Here is a 13,268-nt window from a genome sequence, read left to right on the forward strand (position 1 = left end):
CCCGGACACGGGCCTCCTGTGCTGCTTACGCGGGTCATTTTGCCTCTTACGTTATTTGTACTTTGTGAGCCACACTTCCTGGGATCAAATTCCAGCTCTGCCGTTGCCTGGTTGTGGGACCTCGGATCACATGAGCCTTTCTGGCCCAGTTTCTCCACTTGGATACTGGTTATAATTAGAACGTCGACCTCATAGGGTTGTTAGGGGACCCCGTGCATGAATATATGTAAAGGTGCGTAGACCTTCACCCCACACTCCAGCTTGGCTGCCTTATTTAAGGATTCTCCCGTTCCCCCGTCTCTGCATGGTGGCCGTGGCTGCTGGGTGTGCACAGGGGTGGTGATGGGCCGAAGCTCTTTGTCCCACAGCAGGGCCCAGGCCCTTGCTGCCGGAGCTGCCAAAGCACATGCCTTCCCAAATAAAACCACACCAGGCAGCAAGCTGGGTTTTCATTTTGCACCATTAGCTTAAGCCAGTGGGGACTTAACACAGTCCATGAAATCAAGCAATTAGGTAGCAGGATTCCAGATGCCTGACACTGATACGGATGTGCGTGCGTGTGTGTGTGCGTGTGCGTGTGTGTGTGCGTGTGTGTGCACCTGCAGACGAGCACTGGGGAGGGGCCTGTGCAAAGTTGCAAACTCTGCTCTCCTGCCTGGCCAACTCCCCAAGGGATCTGGGATCCAGAAAACAGGACAACTTCAGTTGAATTGTTTGTCCCATGGGAGTCACCCAGGAGTGTGTTCCATATCTGCGGTACTTTTGTAGATGAGAGAAAAAGAAAGCTGCATTCAATCTTTCTTTTTTTTTTTTTTTGGTTTTGTTTTTGCCTTTTTTTTTTTGGTAATGTATGTCCTGGAGTCAGTAAATGCGTGTAAGTATGCAGCATGTGGTTTGCGGTCAGGGGAGAGAGGCTGAGTTATTGTGACAAAGTGCAAGCTCCTTTCTTCGCTAAGCGAATTAATGATGCCAAACACTGTTCCTGCTGGGCGCAGAGGGGGCTGTTAAGCTGCCATCACAAGGCCTTTGTCAGCAGGGCTTGTCCGGGCCTCACAGCCAGCTCATCACGTGCCGGACCCTCTGCTGAGTGTTGGAAGGAGCATGCAGTTTCTTGCACGTCAAGGGCCTTCCCGGTGCTGTTACCAAATCTCATTTGCACAGTTGGATTTCTGTCTCAGGCCTTGGGGTTGCCCACCCAAGACACGTGTGACCTGGGGCCGGAAGCAGAGAATCCGGTCCTCTGTCGTCCTGCCTTAGAGAGGCATTGTTATCTGAACAGGCTTTGGCTGGGAGGCCCCACGTGGCAGGAGAGGCATAGCCGCCGGCAGGGCTAGTCGTTGGGGGGCCCATCTGTGGGCCCTTCCTGGTCAGACAGGCTGGTGAAAGTCTAGTGACAGGCCACTTTGCAAAGCGTTTGCCAGTCTCTCTGTGACCAGCCTGCGCCTTGCTCCTCGAACCATCTATCTGGGCACTTTGGCCCTGTGGGAAAGAGAGAGCAATTTAGGGAAAAAGCAAGTCTCTTGGGAACCAGGGTGTGTGGTCTGCTGTCTGTCTCTGGATGCTGTTTTAGTACCTTTCGGAGAAAGTGTGTCCAGGTGCTTGCTGGGGCACCCCGGAATGTGCCAGGACCTCAGTCAGCCCCTCTTACTTTCCCACCAGAGGAACCGTGGAGTACAGCAGAAAGCTCTGGGCAGGGCGGGAGCAGGCTCTGGTCTGAGCGGTGAGGACTCAGCTTTGCGGCTTGGGCAGGTTGCTCCACTTGTGAGCACCCGTGGAACGAGTTTAAGTCTCTTCTGGTTCAAAGTAAATAATGCACATTCTAACATAACTGATTTTTTTATTTGAAAAAGATGGGGATTGACTACATCTATAGAGTGTCTCTCCTCCCTTCTCCTCCTCCTCCAAAAAAAAAAAAAAAAAAAAAAACTGCTTGAAAATGCAGAATTTTTACTCAAAGCCCTAAGAACCCTTAAGTAAAGCCAAGTTGCTCTAGTTGAATAGATAGTGACAGATCTGGAAATGTCATCTCTGTCTTTCCTTTATGATCTCACATTTTGAGATTCATTTATGTTTTATATTTACTTTTTATTTAGACTGTAAGCTTTTAAAATTTAAGTTTTTTGCTTCAAAATGTGTATAGTTTAAAACATAAAATAGGAATAAAAGGCTTTTAACAAAAAACTGCAGTTCCCTACCCTCTGCCCTCCCACCCATAATTCCCATGGCTCAGAGGCAATAATTTTCAAGGATTTCAGCTATTTTTTGTGATATCCTGCAAATTGGAACAAATAAATGACATGCTTAAATTGGGGTTCTTGATTTAAAGTTTAGACATTACTTATTGATCTTCCCTTATTGAAGGTAAAGATTTATCTGTGTCACGCTACCTTTCCAATATAGCTATATCTCATTTTTGGTTAAGTTAATATTCAGTGTTTAACTTATTAGCATTACATAAATATTATTTGCGGCTGAGCCATGGAGTGTACTGCATGTTTAGTTTCTTTCTTTTTCCCCTTTTTGTTTTTCCTTGGGATAGCAACTGCCTCATTTTATTTGCCCAGTGACTTATGTTCCTGGTGTGGATTCAGCCTCAAACTTTCTGGCAGATATGCGTCGAGTAATCTGCCTGAGCTCTTCTCCCTCCTGTTTCATCGGACCGATGGCGCGTTAAGCCTGTGTGTCAGACAGGGTTCTCTGGGGAAACAGAGCCAAGAGGAGGTATGAGAGGGGATTTATTAGGGGAATCGGCTGGCATGATCACAGAGGCAGAGGGTAGGCTGTCTGCACGCTGGAGAGCCAGAGAAGCTGGTAGTGTGACTTGGTTTGGAAACCTTAGAACCAGGGAAGCCGGCAGGGCAGTGTCCCCAGTCTGAGGCCCAAAACCTGAGAGCCCTGGGGGCCAGTGGTGCAAGTCCCAGAGTCTAAAAGCCAAAGAACCTGGAGTCTGATGTCCACAGGCAGAAGGTGAAAAGGTGTCCTGTTGCAGAAGGCAGAGAGAGAGCAAAGAGGGAACCCCCCTCTTCTGGGGCCCCCGGCTGATCGGATGGTGCCTGCCCATGTGGCAAGGCAGGTGTTCCTCTCTGCCCACCCACTCACAGGTCGGTCTCCCCTGGAAACACCGGCACAGACACGCCCAGAAGCAACACCTCGTCAGCCTTCTGGGCATCCCGCAATCCAGTTGAGTGGACCTAAGATTACCCACCGCAGCCTGCCACATGCAGTGGTTCTGGAAAACCATTCGAAGCCTTCCTTTGCCTTTCTCATGGTAGATCTTTGTTTCCTGAATCCCGTATTGTCGTCTTGTTTAATGTGGCATTTTTTGACAGGTAAGTGAGGTGACAGATGTGCTTTCCAGCTGGATTCAGTCACGCCACATTGTATACATACGGCAAAACATCACACCGCACGCCATTAATGTGTACAGTTATGGTTTGCCAGTCAAAAATGATATTAATGATACATTTAAAAAAATAAAAATATTCTGCATTTTTATAGAGCACATCATTGAGTAGTCTCCTAAGAAAAGATACATGGGAGGTAATTTTTAAAAACCTTTTAATGCCTGAAGATGCCTTTATTCTACTCTCATACGCCAGTTGATAGTTTGCCTTAGTATCAGATTTGGGAATTTTAAAAGCATTGGTTCATTGTCTTCCAGCTTCTAGTGTCTATATTGACACACCCAGTGCCATTCTGATGCCCGATCCTTTGTATTAGATGTACGCTGTCTTCTTCTCTTGAAGATTTTAAAAGTTCCTTTTATCCCTGGTGCTTCTAAATGTCATGATTCTTTGAGTTGGGTATTGTTTAAGCTGAGAACTCATGTGATTCATTTCTGGAAAGTTTTCTTGTATTATTTCTTTGGTATTTTTTCCCATTTGTTTTCTTGGTTCTTTCTTGCTATAATGCCTTTCATTCAGATGTTGAAACTCTTGATTTTCTATCTTTTTCTTTCTTCTGTTTTCCATCTCTGTGCCATTTTGTTCAGCTTTGTCTTGAAGCACTTACATTGTGTTCTTTATTTTTTCTCTTATGCTTTAAATTTCTAAGTACTCTTTCCTGTTCTCTGAACATTCCTTTTAACAGCTTTCTGTTCTTGTTTTATGAATACAAAATCATATCTAATATTATCATTTTAAAAAGTTTATGTTCCCTACATTGATTGTGTTATCTCTGAATTCTTTTTCTTTTTCTATTTGTTTTGTATGCTTTGGTGTCTGTCATTCACATTTAGAAGCTTTCCGTAAATACCTGCCAGTCCCTGATTGTCCATTTGAATTTCACAGTGAGGCACACAATTGGGAGCTCTTTGTGTATTTGCAGGGCCTGTGGTTGCTGGGCCTCAGTGTGGAGTCTTTTGGGGGCCTGTGGTCTTTTAGTCTTTTCTTCTGAGCTACTAGTTTCTTCAGAGGGAAGCCCGCAGTGCTCTGATGGGGGTACGTGCAGTGCTCTGAGATCTGCCGGTCTCAATCTTCACTTTGCAGACTTTCACTTAACCCTTTGGTGCCCACGGAGTGCCCTGTCTTCCTGGGTGTCTGGTGTACCCCAAGCCCACAGGCTGGGTCAAACCGGCTGTGTAGAATACACCCTTTGGCTGCTGCTAGCGTGGGTGAGGTGCCCTGGAGTCACGGCCCAGAGGAGTGGGGCCGAGTGTCCCTACAGACTGTATACCCATCCCCACGCTGAATGCCACCTCTGCGGTGCCGCCAGGAGTGCCCAGGGCCCCGAGTTCGGGAGCGTTTCTGGGTCCGGCAGTGTCGGCTTGTGTTTTCTGGCGCCCCCTGTCTGTCAGTGGCTGCGTTTCAGCTTCTTTCCCTCCCTCCCTCAAGCCAGGTCCACCATCCATTTGCTTCCTATTATACAAAACGCTGTTGGTTTGTTCCTGTTTTCTTCACCACTTTCCTGCATGTGTTTATAACTGTTTTTAAAACTATAATTTTAAACTGACTTCAGGAAGGAGTGGAAACGATTGTATTGCTCCATCCAGTATGTGTGGCCAGAAGTCCTGGTGGTGACTCTTCGTAAACAGTGCAGAAGCTTGGGGACGTTTGTGTGGCTTCCCGCTGTCTTCCCCCCGGCTGGTTTCAGCTCTCAGGAATTCACCCTCACCACCTCTGATCCGTCCTCATGACCCCCTGGTCCCCAAGCCTGGCGCTCCAGTTTCAGACTCCTTCGTAAACTCTTCGGCATTTGGGGCTGAGGGGTGTCTCCTCCACTTGGAACGCCTTCCTCCTGTGGTTGTCATGACCCCGGGCTGCCGGGCTTCCCACTGGTGCCTCTGATGGCTTTTACAGTGACTCTTCTTCTTCTTCCTTGCGCCCCAGCGAAGGTGTTCCTGGGTCCCTCCTTTTTCTCTGTCCCTTACCAACTTCACTGCAGCTGTCATCTGTGATCAGGAGAGTTACAAGTTGATTCCTGCCTCAGCCCATTCCCCATCCTGGCAGCTCCTTCCCAGATTCCTACGGCAATCCCATGGTGGTGGTGCACACGAGTGGCCCTGGGCCACGGCGGCCGCGCTCAGGCCCCGTCTAGCGGTGGAGGCACTGCTGCCAGAAGCAGGGAACTCAGCAGGCTGGGCCGGCTTTGAAGGGAGCGAGGACTGGGGATGGGTGTCTTGGGTTTCTGATTCTCAGCTCAGCTCAGAAATACGGCCAGGCTTCGTGGGGAGCCTGTTAAGGAAGTCTGATTTGTGAGCAAAAACGAGGTTTGGGTGGTTGAAAATGGAATGAAATTTTAATGGTTTACTCAAGTGTAAGGGATTATTTATTTTAAGATTACTGAGAAAGACCCAGACAACCCCTAATTGCAGCCTCAAGTCTGGGTTTCAGCGTTTCTGGGTCTCTGAGTTCTTGGTGGTGGTGCCTAGGTGGGCAGTAACGTCCCACCGCTGGTGGATGTTAAATTGTTGCTAAAAAAAAAATAAAGAAAGAATTTTTGCTTTTGTTTTTTATTTTGCTTTAGTTCAGGGTCCAGCTGTTACGAGGAGCTGAAGTCAAGGGCCCGAGGTGGTGGTTTAGTTGGGACCCTGTCCTCCAGGGTGCGTGGGGCGCAGTGTACAGGGTAGGGCTGGACATGAACCTGTGTCTCCCCAGTGTCGCCTGGCCTGGGCTCCCAGCCGGGTAATTCTGCCAGGCCTGCAGCCAGACACGCTCTACTCTTTACAGACGGGGACCCAGAGGCTGCTGTCACCCCAGCTGCCGCCTCCTGGGGCCTCTCCTCCCTGCCTGCCCCGCCATTTGCATTGCAAACTCCGCCCATGGGAGGGGTAGGGGAGGTTAGAGGTGGCATGTGGGGGGTCAGACCCAGGCTGCCCCCAGGCCAGCACCTACCCCTCCACCACTGGCTCAGCGTGCACTCCACAAGGCACCGGGAAATCAACCTGGGACAGCTCATGGCCTGTTCAAACATTGTCGGTAATCTGCATCCCTGAAATCAACCCTTGAAAAACGCAAAGATGTTAGTAATTTCTGGCCATATGTGCCTTCTTCCCTACTCTCCCCACCTCAAAAATGAAAGTGAGCCAAATGGCAAGAAATAGGGACTAATGCATAACACATTTCCATCATCTGATTTCTCCTCTCCCCTCGCTGTCCACCCCCCACCCCGTAAACCAAATTCCTTTACACGGTCATGGCAAAGGAACATTAATTTTTGATTTGAGTTGTGATTAAAAGCAACACAATCAGAAGAGCGAAATAGTTTCCACTGAAGCAATATCATTTTCAACTGTGTGGCAGGAGGGGGCACCGTCTTTGGGGCTGGTGTGGGTTCTGGTCCTGATTCTGCATCCCACAAACCGGGTCTGTGCTGTCGTTACCTGACCCGAGTCCTCCTCGATTGTGATAGATTGTGATAAAATAATAGCAGTGGCTTCTTCACACGGTTTCTGTGAGTGTTACACAAGGGGCCATAGACTCACTCTCGCTGTGGTCATCTACAAGCCCAGTGCGTGGTGGGTGTTCAGTCGACGGTGGCTCTCTGCCCACAAGAGGGTGCCCGCCACGCCAGCTGGGGCGTGCGCGGCTCTCTCCTGGAACTCTTTTTGGTCACTGCTATGGTGATGCTTGGTTCCGGGCCCTGGACCTTGGGCAGCAGCTGGGGCTTATCTCCAGACCTGGAGCCGCGCCTTGGAGGGGCTCGTGAGGGAACAGAAGTGTCCTTCCTGCCGGCTGCCATGCAGGGCTCTGCCTTGCTTTGCGAAGCGGTTTCTAGCACTGCCACTGCTCTGCAGAGGGGAGGCAGTGAGATTCCTCCTGCTGGTGCCTTACCCAACCCCGCTGAGAACTTGTCTCATTCAGTGAGCCACGGACTAGAAGAGGTGGGGTCTTTGCTCCAGTGGACCCCCAGGGCCAGGTCTGTAAGACAGCAGTGGACTCTGGACCAGGTATGGGCCTATGTCGGGGTGAGGCCAGGGAGGGGTGGTCTCTGCTGCTTCCTGTCTGCTGCGCCCCCATGGCTGGTCCCCGCTGTGCTCTGTGCATGGCGGGAGGGCATCAGCGTGTCCAGGAGCCCTGGGCAGCGGCGGGTCTGGGTGGGGCAAGAGCGAGCCCCGGGAGGCTGCGCCTCGCCCACCCTCCGACCATGGGTGCCAGGCAGCCTGGGTGGTCCCTGAACCCCTGGCTGGCACGTGCTGCTCACTGGTGCCAGCTCCTGCCCCTTCCTCCACCCTTGGGGTGAGCTGTTCTCAGGCCTAGGATCTCCTCTGGGGTCAGGCTCTGGAACTCTTTCTGTAAGACAAAGAAAGCGGAGGGAGAGTGTCTAATTTACTGACTCTGACACATTCATTAAAGATTTGTTCCTCTTTGTTCTCGGGTTAGCCAGGGCTGTGCTTTGCTAATCAACTAAGTATCACATAATGAAGCCTCCGCAAATGCAGGTTTCCCTGGCCAGGGCAGCGTCTGTCAGCCGGGGGGGGGCCTTCCCCTTGTCGTCCGGCATTTGGAAAGGTGGTGAGACTGGGGAGAGGCTCTGGGCTCCTCGTTGAATGTAAATCCTGGTCCGGTCAATCAGTACTCCCAAGTTTTGGGTTCATTCTGCAGAATTTGGGGACCACAGAGTCCGCGTGGACAACATGGTGATTAACAGCACGTTCAGACGTGGGCTTCAGTTTAGGGTCAGCGACTGTGGGCGAGTCGACTTCCCTCCGCAAGCCTCAGTTTTCTCCTCTGTTAGATGGGACGATAACTGCCTTCCCCGGAGTTGTTAGGATTAATTGAGGAAATGGCGAAAAATCCTCAGCACATGTCCTGGCAGGTCACCTGCTTTCGTAATTGTTAGCGATTGTTACTCAGTTCCTCGCAGGGTGTGGGCAGAAGCTGTGTGCTATTAAAAAGAGGGATGTGGTCATTTTGAATTCAGGAGACCTCAGAGGATGTGCAGATTATCTGGTGACTCGCATCCGGAAAGCGACTTCCAGCTCGTTTTGCAGTAGCTGGGGCTGGCCAGCCTCGGAGGGGACCAGCCTGTGCCGGCGACACCGAGTGTCTCCCGGGAGTTTATCTTCCTCAGTGCGCCCCGCGGAGCCGTGGCTCATGGCTCCAGGACCCGTCCCCAGGGTAATGACAGTGTTAATTCAAGGTCTGCAGAGACAGAGGAACAGGATGCAGACTGGTGGGCGGTGGGCGGGCTGGCTCCCCTGTGTGCCGTGTTAGATTTGAGGAGAGTGTCACCTGGACCTACCTTTTACGTCACCAGCACTTGCGAGAATCTGTCAGGAAGTCAGAGTAGGTTTTGCCTCCGGGCGGTCTGTCGCTGGTGGTGCCTGTTGTGGGATTAGCGGTGGCTCAGTGGTGGGCAGGACGCCAGCGGGATCTGCCGTGCAGCCACCTGGAGACAGTCGCCGGTGCTCTGATTTTTCCCCTGCTGACGTTGGGCGTTGATGTCTAATGCACCCAACCACGACAATTAGAAATACTCTAACTTTCACTTGCTGAGTGAGCACATATAGATTCTGCCTGTCTCATTTATAGGACTCAACTTTTAGGATTTTACATCTTTGGATGTTAAAAAGCTAAACCAAGAACTTTCTCTTTAAAAACAACCTCAGTTTTTTTTCCCTTTGAGTGCTGGGATCTATAGCATTTGAGTACATGGGTTCAATTGGATTATATGATCTCTTCAAACAGTATATGATATTTTCAGTCAATGAATTTTAAAAGAGAAATATGATTTGGATTTGAGAATTTATTTGAGAATCTTATGGCGCCCAGTGGCAATTACTGAGATTAGACCACATAAAACTGGGGCCTGAGTCAGTAGCCAAACTCTGAGTGATGGAGACCTTGGTTTTGATCGATAAAACTGCCTCCTTTTACTTCCTATTTGCTTTTCATTTTCCCATATGTGTGGTTCATTGTTTCAGATGCAAAACTGTGTTCTAAAACGCTTTCTCTCCCCTCTTCCCTTTCTCTCCTTTTCTGCTCCACCGTCTCTAGCACTGAGGATGAAAATAAAGGAAGTGAAGAAAGAAAATGGTGACAAAAAGATTGTCCCCAAGAAGAAGAAGCCGCTGAAGTTGGGGCCCATCAAGAAGAAGGAACTGAAGAAGCTCGTCCTGTACCTGAAGAACGGGGCCGACTGCCCGTGCCACCAGCTGGACAACCTCAGCCACCACTTCCTCATCCTGGGCCGGAAGGTGAAGAGCCAGTACCTGCTGACGGCCATCCACAGGTGGGACAAGAGAAACCAGGAGTTCAAAAACTTCATGAAGAAGATGAAGAACCATGAATGCCCCACTTTTCAGTCTGTCTTTAAATGATGGCCCCCCCGGGGCGGGTTGGGGAGGGAGCTGGGGGGTGGGGGGGAAAGTGGACGACCCTAGGCCCCCACGGGTCGCACACACGCACACATCGCTCCTGTGGTAGTGGACATCGTAGTCCTGCCGGCTTCGTCCTTGCTGCCTTCTCACCCCCTTCCCTCCACAGCCACGCTCCAGCCCCAGGGCAGCGCGTCCGGGGGAGGCGAGGGCCGCTTAGGTTAGGACGGCTTTGCGGTCTCGCTGTGCAGAGGAGGTGCCAGAGCCTCTTCCCCAGGATGCAGTCACCAAGAAGCAAAGCCCTGTTTGCCAGGACGCGCACACGCGCAAGGGGGGCACTTGGGCAAAAAATGAGAGCCAGCAGCAAAAACTAAGCTTTGCAACTTGTTGGATGGATCTATCGGCTGATCTCTGCCTTTGCAACCGGCCAATTCTAACTATTGCTACATCTTGTTGCCTTCCGTTCCAGAGTGATTTCTCACCTGCTTTAGACAGAAAGACACACACCACACTTACGCTTTCAGATTAATTCCAGGAGGTAACAGGTGCAGGGAAGAAGAGTGGCAAGTATAGAATCTCATGGTGCCTGCAGAGGCGGGGCAGGGAGGTCCCCTCTGGCTCTGCCCTCCGCCCTCCACGTGACTGTCTCTGGATGTGAGTCAGCCAGTTTCAGATGCCACAGAAGTGGCAGGGCCCATCAGCCCGGGGCCCCTAGACACACGGAGGGGTGGCGTGTGCCCACCTCCGTGTGAGGACAGGGAAACACGGTGGGCATGAGCAAGACCATGATTTCCAGACTGACAAGGCAATGGTTAGTGGTTTTTGAAAACATAGTTAAAGGAGGGGAAAAAAAAACACTTTAGAACAGTCCAGGAAATCGCTAGTCAGGGTGAGCTGGTAAAGCTGATTGGAGAGATTACCATTCTTATTTCACCTGTCTGTTCGATTCACATTTTTCAAAGAACATCAGCAATAAAAAACAAACCACTTTTCAAGGGTTTTTTTTAAAGTCGACATGGAGCATTTGAGAGGGGTGCTGAGGCAAGGCCTCTCGGTCCGCTGGAGGCTGCGGTCTGGCAGCGCAGGCGGGAGGTGGGTTCCCCGGCGGGGCAGCCCGGGTCCTGCCTCCCCCCAGTCACGGTTGCCTGGACGCCCACACAACGCCAGCACAGCTCACCCGCTCCTCTGCGAAGGAATGGAGTCCTTTCAGCTTGATTTCCTACAGATCAGCCTGCCTGCCTGTCCCCTGCGCTTTTTACATATATATTTTTTTTTCATTTCTGCAGAGGGAAAGTTGTTTCCATCCAAGAGAGAGTTTCAAAAGCAAAACGTCTCTGCGGTTTTTCCCAAGTGCCCTGAGATATTTCTGAAAGCCCTTATGTTTGATAAGGGATGTATGTAAACCAGTTCACGTAGACAACTTTTTCTTATCCAATGTATAGGAAGTAATTCTAAAAAATGAATGTTAATGTCTTCCCCCAAAGCCGGCCCTGTGATTCTCTGTGACGCCTCCGGGGCCCTTGAGACTGCCGCTCTGGGCGACTGTTCATGCCCAATCCGGCCGCGGCTGTGGGGCTGCGAGGTGCCGCTGCCCACGGCCCGGCCTGATGCGGGACCCGTGGCATGTCAGCGTGCCAACTAGTCACCCACCTGACAGCTGTCCTGATATAACTAACGGCTCACAGTTAGTGAGCCCATCATTTTAACACCTTTTCTGGGGGGGCGGGGTTCTCTCTGACCTTTAATCATAAAGTGTTGGGGACCTTCAGTAATTTGCCTGTAATTTTGGATGGTTAAGGAATGTGTATATATATATGTTAGCTAATTAGAAATATTCTGCTTTCCTGTCGTCAAAGTGAAATTCAGAGTAATTTCATGAGTGTGTGGATCTGGGTCTTGGCTTTGGTGGGTGAGTGCACGAGTCAGCGCGTGCCGCATCTGCGCCTCCTGGCAAAGCGCCCGGTGACAGGGCCTTCCCTCTGAGGCAGGGGCCTTGGCAGAGGGGTTTGCCTGGGGCGTGAGGAGTTGCCGCGGAGTGTGGAGGAAGGGTGGCCGTGCTGTGCAACCCTCCCAATGGGCACTGGCGGCTCGGAAGTGACGTTGCAGAGTCCAGAGCGCGGGAAATGTGAGCTGCCGCTGCGGGGCTTGTGCAGCCCCAGAGTCCCTGGGCTGGGAGCTCGCTGTGGACTTGCATGACTTGGACGCACACCAGCACTGTCTGTGTCACCTCAGCAATTTCAGGACCAAGAGGGCTGCTGTCCGTGGGCCTGGAGCTGCGTTATCACCAGCTTCTGTTTTTCTCAACGAAACGATGCAACAGAACCGGTGTGCATGCTCATTGGATTGGCCCCTGGTTTCCTGAAGAGGAGGTCTGTGTCTGGTTTGGTAGCCACTGCTAGTGCACAGGTCAGATCTGTAAAGCTTTAAAATGGTCACTCTGGACAGAGTCCTGTGAGTCCATTGGCAGAACTCAGCTCCATCTTCGAGGCATATTCGTAGTTATCTTGGAAGACAGCGTGCTAAGAGAGAATTCCAAGAACAATCTATTGTTAGGATACCCTGTGTGACACCCGGCTCCCGATGCTGGGGGTCAGCACCCAGTTCTCCCCAAGGCAGGGTCCCGGCAGAGCCCGTGTCCCTGTGCGTCCGCGAGTTGCAGCTGCCCCACTTCCCAGACCGAAACCCGCTTCCTCCTTGGACTCCAGGGAACTTGTTGCTCTGCCGCAGCCTCGCCCGTGAGCCACGTGCTGGGCTCGGGTGGCTGTTTCGGGGACACCTCGGGCGGCTTCCGCGAGACCCGCTGTCCTCCGCGCTGGCCCCGCCCGGCTGATACGAGAACCCAGACGAGATTCTGTTCCCTAGTTCCTTCTTGTAGGACTCCTCTTTTCCAGTCTAAATCTCCTACAAAAGCTTGGAATACTGTGAAAATGTTTGACATTCCATTTCATTTGTGTTTTTTTAAATGCATTTTACCAGATGTTTTGATGTTATCACTTATGTTAATGGGAATTCCTGTACGTGTTCACTTTATTTTCATGCTTTTCCTGCCATGTATCAATATTCACTTGACTAAAATCACTCAATTAATCAATGGCAATGTGAGCTGTGACTTTTTCCCCTCCAGTGACACACTCCTCACCTCTTACCTGCACACGCGCCCCCTGGCGTGGTCCCGGGTGTTTTCTGGTCCTGGCTGGCAGCGGTCAGCGGACCCGGCGTGGGTGGGCTGGGGCTGACGGAGCACGAGGCTGCATGGCGGGTTGCCCCCGCCCCTTCCCCATCTGCTCCTGCGAACAGCCTCCAGGAGTGCGGCTCCCAGCCAGCGTGTTTCAGATCGGAGAGAAGGTTCCTACTTGCTCTGCAGGAATGTGGCTCTCAGCCCTGCCCAGCTTCTTCCCCATGTCTGTGGTTTCAGATGTTCCTTCCCCGCCAGCCCGACTCAGCGTGAGAATTACCAACCAGAATCTGAAACCGTGTTTGTATCTGGAATCCTGGACCCACAGGAGGCCTC

General features: G+C 51.3%; 1 protein-coding gene across 1 annotated transcript in view; it reads left to right on the top strand.

Annotated features, from left to right (window-relative positions):
• SFRP1 (secreted frizzled related protein 1) overlaps positions 1–12,850 on the top strand; it is a 39,627-nt gene extending 26,777 nt beyond the window's left edge. Inside the window, exon 3 of the mRNA XM_045535762.1 lies at positions 9,438–12,850. Within this exon, the coding sequence (XP_045391718.1) occupies positions 9,438–9,760 (323 nt within the window). The 3' untranslated portion in view covers positions 9,761–12,850. The remainder of the gene's footprint in view (positions 1–9,437) is intronic.
• Positions 12,851–13,268: the final 418 nt, after the last annotated feature.

This window comes from Lemur catta, chromosome 22 (genome assembly GCF_020740605.2).
Source record: "Lemur catta isolate mLemCat1 chromosome 22, mLemCat1.pri, whole genome shotgun sequence".
In the NCBI taxonomy this organism is placed as follows: Eukaryota; Metazoa; Chordata; class Mammalia; order Primates; family Lemuridae; genus Lemur; species Lemur catta.